The sequence below is a fragment of the Delphinus delphis genome, chromosome 15 (assembly GCF_949987515.2).
Source record: "Delphinus delphis chromosome 15, mDelDel1.2, whole genome shotgun sequence".
Taxonomy (NCBI): domain Eukaryota; kingdom Metazoa; phylum Chordata; class Mammalia; order Artiodactyla; family Delphinidae; genus Delphinus; species Delphinus delphis.
The window spans coordinates 14785000-14794295 of NC_082697.1; the positions used below are offsets into that span (position 1 = coordinate 14785000).

The following is a 9296-nucleotide window of genomic DNA, read 5'->3' on the forward strand; positions in this document are numbered from 1 at the left end:
GTAGATGGTGCTGTAATGGGTTTGCTTCCTATACCTGGTAGGGCCCAGTCTGAGGACAGGAAAAGGGGAGGTGCTGGCTGCTCTGCAGAATAATGAGAAGGACCACCATTTCCATGGACCCTAGTGGTGAAGGTCCTTACTTGCAAACAACAGAATCCACTCCAGTTAGTTTAATTAGGAAAAGAATTTATTAAATATAAGATTTAAGCCACAGACAGATAAATATTCAACATCACTGTGGGGAAAAGGGGTTTCTTCATTGAAAAGTCCTCTGCCACCACTGACGCTCGGAACTGGATGCCAGAACTTCCGTCGCTGCCCCCTCCAAGGAGTGCAGTGATGGTGGAGAGTGGGATGAAGGTGAGGAAAGAGGCAGGGCTCTGCTGAGGAGGGTAGGTCTGAGAAGGAAGCAGAGGAAGAGGCTCAGCTCTTTCAGAAGGCAGAGCCCAGCGCTGTGTGGGGCCTCCTAGGACTTCACCATCTCAGGGGAGCCCAGCTGCCCGGCTCTCTGCAAGAAGAAAGGAACTTGTTGATTGCCATCACTGAAGCCCCTGACCTTGATAGTCTACACTCTGACAGAGCCTTGACCATCACAGAAATGAGAAAGCACAGTACTCCTGACACTAGGATGACCAACGAGAACAAAACCAGCTTGCCAAGCCTAGGTGGGGCACTCAGGAGCACTGCAGACCCACTGTGGAGGGTGGCTGCCTCAGTGTTCCCATCTGAAAAAGGAGAGGAGAGGAGTGGCTTCGATTATCTAGAGGGCGATTCCAGTTGTGACCGTCTGCCAAGCTGGCCCGTGGAGGATGTGCTCAGTCTGTGGTTTCACAGGACACTGCAGCCACTTCTCTTGGGCAGCAGTGAGGGGGAAAAGACACTGTGCAGCTGTGAATGGCGTGTGGGCCCCTGAGCTCCACCTCTTTCCCCAGCCCTTCCCCTCCCATCCTGCCCTGCCCCTGTCTTACCCCCGGCCCTGTTGCGGCCACCACAGGTGCTGATGCAGTCCTCCTTATCCAGGAAGTTGTTCTGCTTCCTTCTGCACCCACCGTAAGCAAAGGTCTCGCAGAGCCCAGACTTGGCGTTGTAGAAGTATCTGATGAACAGGGCCCTGCAGGGACCCGTGTAGGGAGGCTCCAGGCAGAAGGCAGGGCGCAGGGCTGCAGGGACTGGGACGGGCTCTGGGTCAGTTATGAGAATGGTGATCACAGCTCGGTCTACAGGGTCGGCAACTGAAACCAACAGTGTCTTGAAATAGAATGATGGGGCTGGGGGTGGGGCATTAGCAGAGCTTGAAATGTGAAGCCTCCATTTAATGGTCTGCCTTCTGAGGCATTATTATTACTGTTGTTAGGTGTGAGGATGACATGGTGATGACGTAGAAAACCATACACCCTTCATGAAGTATTTATGGAATGACTGGCATGATGCCTTAGATTAGCTTTAAAAAACTCTGGGGGAAAAAAAGGACATACCTAAACAATATTCTCCATATGTTGGTAATTGCTGAAAGTGAACAATGTGTACATCGGGTTTGCTATATAATCTTCTGTACTTTTGAGTATGGTTGAAATTTTCCACTATTAAAAAAAGTGTGAAAGAATCATGCTGTAGGGCTTCCCTGGTGGCGCAGTGGTTGAGAGTCCGCCTGCCGATGCAGGGGACACGGGTTCGTGCCCCGGTCTGGGAAGATCCCACATGCCGCGGAGCGGCTGGGCCCGTGAGCCATGGCCACTGAGCCTGCGCGTCCGGAGCCTGTGCTCCGCAACGGGAGAAGCCACAACAGTGAGAGGCCCGCGTATCACAAAAAAAAAAAAAAAAAAAAAGAATCATGCTGTAATGGAGAAAGGCATAGAAAAACATACAGTGTATTTACTTTGGCTATCTCATGGGGGCGGGAATACTAGAATTTTGAGGGGTGTGATATGGTGATTTATAATAAGAAATATATTTGGTCTTTGTTCCATCCTGGCACAGAGCTTCTAAAATTCTGGAATTTCCTAAGTGAGGAGAGTAATAAAAGTGTATTCAGTTATGTGAAGAGGGTGACTTTTGGAAAGCCCCTAGGTGACCCAAGGATGCCGACTGGTTGCCAGGGGAAACAAGTGCCTGATCAGATGGTTGAACTTTAACCGACATCCCAAAGCGCCTACCTCCAGGGAGAAGAGAGTGGGTGGAAGTTTATCAGTCACCAATGGTTAATGATTTAATCAGTCATGACTATGTAATGAAGCCTCCCATAAAACGCAAAAGCATTGAATTTGGAGAGTTTCCTGGTTGGCGAACAGGAGCAGATTTGGGGAGTGTGTACTGATGAGAGACAGCATGGAAGCTCCGTGCCCTTTCCCCTTACCTTGCCTTATGCAGCCTTTCCATATGGTTGTCCTGAGCTACATCCTTTTATGATAAACTGTTAATCTTGTAAGTAAAACGTTTCCCTGAGTCTGTGTTGCTCAAGCAAATTAATTTAACTCCACGGCGTTTGTGGGAACCTCTGATATGTAGTTGTTGGTCAGAAGCATGAGTGACAAGCTGGACTTGTAATTGGCATCTGAAGATGGAAGGAGACCTGTGGGACACAGTCCTTAACGTGTGGAATCTGACACTATTTCCAGGTTCCTAGCCTTAGAACTGGTATGATGGTAGGAAAGCCAGTCAGTGTTCCCTGAGAATTCGAGAATTGCTTGGTGGTTTGGAAAAACAAACACATAGCAAGAAGAGGAGTCTTAAAACTTTCCTTACACATCTTTATATCCTCTCAAGTTCTTTTTTTTTTTTTTTTTGCGCTGTACGCGGGCCTCTTACTGTTGTGGTCTCTCCCGTTGTGGAGCAGAGGCTCCGGACGCACAGGCTCAGTGGCCATGGCTCACGGGCCCAGCCGCTCCGCGGCATGGGGGATCCTCCCAGACCGGGGCACGAACCCGCGTCCCCTGCATCGGCAGGCGGACTCTCAACCACTGCGCCACCAGGGAAGCCCTCCTCTCAAGTTCTTATGAGCATATATTCCTTTTGCAATTACGAAAGAAGAAATATTTAAAATAAAATATACCACAATTTTTATAATGAGTACATTTATATTGTAGAAGAATATGTATTGACATCAAAAAATGGTTGCAGCCTATTGTGGAGTAAAAGAAGCCCTCCATCCAGTGACATATTACTTTTGCAAAGCTTAAAACTCCCACTGTGAAGATATGAGTGTCAATCCCTCTTTTAGCAACAGATCCCTTTTTTCAAAGAAAAACTTATTGAAAGAAACCTGGGCGTTGGGTTGGAGCCCCATCCTCAGCCCTCTCGCTACCTACCCCCAGCCATTCTCTCACCCCTTCCTACCCCAGTACCCCCAAGTCTCAAGGAACATCTAGTGCAAATCCCTGGACTATATTCTTTAAGGTCTTAGAGGACCCACTCTTTGGCTGTGTGATCTTAGGGAAGACAAGTAACCACTCTGAGCCACAGCATCCTAATCATAGAAATGAGCATAATAATCTCAACCTTAGGGACTTGTTGAGAGGATTACAGATGATGTCCGTCAAGTAACTGGCAATCGATCAATACTCAATAAATATTAGTTATTAGAGTAATTGTTAGATGCACTCATTCAATTTTAATTTAATGTTCCAGGGCAGTGTCCAAGCTAAAAATCACCTCTGGACACAATTGCCCATTAAAGCCCTTCAACCCACCCACACCAATGCACAACAGACGAGTCCCCAGGGACCACCCTGGACATCCACACAGTCAGGTTTTGCAACATTGGGACATATGATGCTTCTTTTCTGGAACCTCAGATTAAGTAAATGGCTTCCTTTTAGAACTGTAGTATATCAAGAACACATTTATTCTACGTAATGTTTTAAAACGTGTATTGGTCAGAAACTGGAAAAATAATTATATATTTTAGACATAAGTTGTCAACATGTAAAATATCTGGATGAAACATTTAAGATAGGAACTCAAGTTCTCTGCATCATTCAATGTGTCTATTCAGCCACAGACTTCTCTATCCCTCAATTAACCAAAAAGAAAATCCTGCGAAACACAGGCTAATCACATAAATGTCCAGAGAGCAGAGGGAAAGCTCTCATTTATGAGAAAAACCTTGGCATCGATTAGAAAGTTGCTTTCTTAAACATAAGGAATGGCAAGTCTCTATTTAAAAGAAGAGTTTCCTCTTTGAAGCAGAAAATTACATCTGATAGAAGATAATATTTTCACTTGAACTTGCAATCAGGAATGAGGCGTATTCAGGTCTCAATGTAAAGCTCTTGGTCTCAGCCGAGCAGGGCCAGGATTAGAGTGAAGCAAACAGGCAGGTCAGGCAAGTGCAGGGTCACATCCTGTCTTTATTTAAAACATTCACATGGAGTGCACGGTGGATTTTTGCATTAGTTTTTGATTTTTTACACTATTGCAATCAATTATGATTTATCTGCATTATAAGTTTTTTAGCCTCCCTTTAAATTCTGCGCTGGAGGTGAGTGCCTCTCACCTTGCCCTAGTCCCAGCCCTGCCACGGAGGTGGAGCACATCCTCTCTGGAGGCTGAGGAGGTGAGGAAAGGGAAGGCTGTGCTTCCAGAGGACACGGGGCTGCACTGTTCCCTCCTCATCTCTGGATGAGCAAGTCAATTCGTTCCTGTACATGAGGACCTCAGAGTAGAAGGATGTATCCGTAACCTTTGGGTTGCAGGATTTGGAAATCTTGATTTACTTTTTTATGTCTTTCTTTATTGTCTAAGTTTTAGATAATGAACACATACTACTGCATTTTTGTATCAGGAAACAGCAAAGGAAAGATAATTAATTGTTTAATCAAGGAACAGAATTATCCTCTACAGAGCAACTCATTCATGTTATTCAAGAGAACTGGGATCAACCCAGGGAACAACATAGGTACACACTCCATCGTGGCTCACCTGGACCACCGCAGCAGCCTGCCCATGGGCCTCTGTCTCTGCCCTTCGCCCCCTAGAGGCCACTCTCCGCACTGCAGCCCCACGGATCCTGTTACAACTTGAGTCCTAACCCATTGCTCCCGTGACCAATCCCTCAGTGACTCCCCATCTCTCTCAAATTCTGATTCTTATAAAGTCCTACAAAGCTGGCCAGGACCTGCCCCCATGGCCTCTCTGCCTCATCCCCTTCCACTCCCCTCCCCTTCACCCACTTATCTCCAGCCACCCTGGTCCGGACTGTGGCTCAAACACACCAGGCACGTTTTTCTGCAGCCTCTGCTCAACGCCTCCTTATCACAGAGGGTTTCACTGACCCTCTACAGAAAGAGCACAGCCTCCTGTATCCCCATCACTCTCTACCTTCAAGACACTTGCCATGACCTGGTATACTATTTCCACCTACTCAATTGTCTGTCTTCCTTCTAGAGGGCACTGGTTCTTGTGCTATGTTTTATTCACAGCTGCGTCCCCATACCAAGAACAGTGGCTTGTAGGGGCTTGATAAATATTTGTCAAATGAATGAATCTCCCATTTCATGCTCATGCCAAGTGCACCGACACAGTAGAATGAATATAATTAAATTCTTGTTAGTTAAATGTCTATTTGATGAGGGGGCACTGAAACTGAGCAGGACCCTGTGGGGTTCTGGGCACAAAAGCCTTTCTGTGTTGCCCTCCACCTCCATTTCTTATTTGCAGGAAAAAGGTGTCAGCCTCCTGGACCTTCCAGAATACCAACCAGCAGATTCAAACAGTTGCTGATCAGGGATGTGAGGGAATGCAGAAACCAAGGAGAAGCAGTCAAGAAACAATAGTGTCCAGGTTCCTACAGAAGGAATATACTTATCAATATCTTTGAGTTCTTCTGCAGGAACTAAGTCCCCCACCCAGGTGGAGGATGGTAACTTCTGGCTGAGCACAAGATTCCTGGAACACTGCCCTGTTACCTCACCACCAACCAATCAGAAGGAAGTCACACACCCTGCAGCTCTCATCCCAAATTTTGCCTATAAAAACTTCTCCCTCCCTGAAAACCATGGGGGAGTTTGGGGTTTTTAAGGCATGAGCCAGCCTAGTCTCCTTGCATGGCCCTGCAATAAACCTTTCTCTGCTTCAAACTCACACGTTTCGGTTTGTTTGGCCTCACTGTGCGACGGGCACACAAATGTGCATTCGATAGCAGCACGCCTGGATAATTATGAATCTAGCTCTAATGTTCTGTATCCTGAGAGGATAATAAAATAATAGTCAGACATGGGGGAAGGGGAAGGGCCTTGAGTTTTTACTAATATTCTAACAGCCTGGGAGAAGCACAGCCTTGACCCCAAGAGCAAAGTCACAGAAGTGTTGCATTTCTTGCAATAATAATGGAGAAATAATGTCATTATTGACCACTAAATATTTTTTCTTGAAGAAAGGAGGTAGGTAGACAAATCTTTTCAGACTAAGACATCTTGGTGGAAAAAGGACATTATTGGGCATGAAATGTGAAAAGACTCTATATTCATGATGGATAATCCCTTGTAAGAACTTGTTTGGTAGTTATCTCTTGTACAGGTGGGGAAATTGCAGAAAAGTGACTGACCTCAGGTCCCAGAGCAGGTGAGTAGTAAGGTCAGGGCAGTATATGATCCTGTTACAACCCATTTGATGAAGCACCTGACATCTGCAGGGAACTCTTAAAATATAGATAACAGGTAAGAATTTCTGGGAGCACTGCCTCCCACTTTTACTCCCCTGTACCTGAGCTTCATCCCAGCCACCAAAGCCCAGGGATGTATGAGTCTGGATTTCTTCCCAGACACCAAATATGTAGTGTCTCTACCAACACCCACTAATTCTCCAACGCCAACTGGGTGCCCCCCAAGTCAACTCACTAAATCTGCGGAGTTAACGCCGACCCCAGCGGTTGAGGGCTCAATGCCATCAGATAGCCACCACTTCAAATGACAGCTACGTGTCCCTGGGTCACACATACTTCTGACCAATTGGCTATAAATCTGGGGGCTCTGGGACCCCACTTTCAATAACGTACTAGAACGACTCACAGAACTCAGGAAAGTACTTTACTGACAGTTCTGGGTTATTATTGATAGAAAGGATAAAACTCAGGGACGGTTGAATGGAGGAGATACATAGGGCAAAGGGGGGTTGAGGGGTGCAGAGCCTCCATGCCCTCTCAGGACAGTCCCCCCTCACATCACCTCGAATGTTCACCACCCTGGAAGCTCTCCGATTCCCAAAGCTTAGGGTTTTTTTTTAATTGAGGTTTCAGTAGGTAAGCAATTTGATTGAATCATTGGCCACTGGTGGCTGAACTCTCCCTCAGTACCCTCCCCTTTCCCCAGAGTTGCTGGGGGTTGAGGGTTCTAACTCTCTAATCACCAAATGGGATTTTTCTGGAGTCCAGCCCCATCCTGAAGCTATCTGAGGTCACTTTCATTACCATACAAAAGAAAGTAAATTCCAAGGGTTTCAGGAGGCCTGGGCTTGGAACCAGGAGAAAGATCAAATATTGACCTTTTTATTACACTACAGTGAGGTTCAGGGACACAGCAGAGACCAGGAATAGAGAGTCTCAGAGATGGGGTCCCCGGTCTTGTAGAGTTAGGCAGGATAATTTGTTTTAAAGCTGAAAGTGTAATGATTTCTTTTTTACAGTCATGAAATGTCCCTGGAGTTTAAGCTGCCCAACTTCCCAGGAGAAATCCAGAGAAGACTGGCGGCACCAAGCCCACCCCTGCTCCCCAGCCCCTTCCACGGACTCCCCTCACTCCCCCTCCCCCCAGCCTGTAGAGGCGAGGTGGGTCGGGACTTACCTTGGACCTGGTTGCTGGTTTCACCCCCTGGCGTGCCGGCCACCAGGGTGCCCAGGAGGAAGAGGAGGGCGATGGAGAGGCAGAGCCGGCTCATGTTCGTGGCCTTGCAGGAGGGCTTCTGAGGAAAGCTGGGGGCTGACAGAGCTTTTCAGATCCCAGTTGAGGGGTGGGACAGGCATTGAGGAGGGGAGTGAGGAAGGGGTGGAGCTGGGCTGGGTCCTGTTTATTGCGTAATCTCCCCACCTCCCCTGGTCCTGCTTCTGCCTGCTGGGGCCAAATGCCCAGTAACAGCGCTTCTCAGACTTGACCCTGCCTGTGGGTCTTGTGGAAGTAAATACACATTCTGATCCCCCAGGTCTGGGTGACGCCTGAGAAGCTGCATTCCTAGCAGGCTCACCGTTACAGGTGTGTCCCCAGCCCCAGTTTCCCCTCCTATAAGATGGTCCACAATTTGAGAGCAAGCCTGGAGGAGACTCACCGGGGTGGAGGAGAAGGGTAGCAGGCGCAGGGAAAAGCTGCCTTTCCCACGCACCTTGGGGAGTAGAGCGGGGAAGCCAAGGACGGGAAGAGCTGAATCTCAGGAAGCCCCGCGTTCTCTCCCACTAACCTGTGCCTCTTCCTAATTCTCTGCCTTCACCTTAATTCTTTGCAATGATCACACACTGGTGGCCTGTGACAAGTACAAGTCACTGGACTTCTTTTGCAGAAACAAACGTGAGTCTCTCCCCATCCGCTGAGGATGAAGTGATAGATTAGATTTCCACGTGCTGGCAGCACACCACACCGTGTGCACAAGTCTGTAGGCTCGGAACGACCGTGTTGCCCCCGCCCAGTTACTACCGAGACCCTAGGGTCTGGATGTGAGTGAATTGCCAGGGCCCTCAAGCCAGTGGCAAACACCCTTGGGAGAGGAAAACCTCAATTCCTATCTTATGCTGGAGAAAAACTTACCTGGGTTGTCGGACCCTAAGGCATCATAACTGCATGTTTCACCATGAGGAGGAACGGATTACGTGCTCCCCCTCAAAATATACCACATGGCGTTTTGGTTATTTTGAGCTGAAGACATGCAAGGCCCAAAAGACTCAGGAAGAGACGATTACTATTCCCTTAACTGCCTAAAGGATTTAGATAGAGGGCCTGTATCAGGAAGAGAGCTAATCCCAGATAACTTTTAATATCAGTAACACTTATCTACCTGCCCAGCATGGCAAACATTTGTTAAGCAGATATCTGCTTTTCTCATCTTCCTGGAATTTATCTTCCTCCCCTTGGAGCCCCAATCCTCACTTCCTTCTCCTTCACTCAGGATGGCATATAAGCCTCAACTGCCTGTCTTTGGGTCCCATGTCTTTGGGGATGCTCTACCTATGAAATTTGCTTTTCTCCTGTTCATCTGTCTTATGTCTAGTTTGTCTTACCAAACAAGCCAAGGAACCTAGAAGGGAAGCAAGGAAAGGTTTCCTCCCCAATAACAGTAGGAGGACCTGGGTTTGGCAAATTACTTAGTGTTCCTGGGCC

The 9296-nt window shown here is 47.5% G+C and overlaps 1 protein-coding gene across 1 annotated transcript; it reads right to left on the bottom strand.

Moving 5' to 3' along the window:
• Positions 1-355: 355 nt before the first annotated feature.
• Positions 356-8007, bottom strand: LOC132438478 (serum basic protease inhibitor-like). Its single transcript, XM_060032694.1, has 3 exons — positions 7776-8007; positions 969-1169; positions 356-508 (listed from the first exon to the last, which is right to left on the bottom strand). Exons 1-3 carry the CDS (start codon positions 7867-7869, stop codon positions 483-485), a joined length of 321 nt encoding a protein of 106 aa, XP_059888677.1. The 5' UTR covers positions 7870-8007; the 3' UTR covers positions 356-482.
• Between the last annotated feature and the right edge of the window lie 1289 nt (positions 8008-9296).

Bases quoted from the DNA above. Each gene is read 5' to 3' on its own strand.
- LOC132438478 (XM_060032694.1), bottom strand. From the start codon at position 7,869: ATGAGCCGGCTCTGCCTCTCCATCGCCCTCCTCTTCCTCCTGGGCACC. The intron at 1,170-7,775 runs GTAAGTCCCGAC...AGCCCGTCCCAG, and splicing joins AACCAGCAACCAGGTCCAAG to TCCCTGCAGCCCTGCGCCCT. The intron at 509-968 runs GTAAGACAGGGG...TTCTTCTTGCAG, and splicing joins TGGCCGCAACAGGGCCGGGG to AGAGCCGGGCAGCTGGGCTC.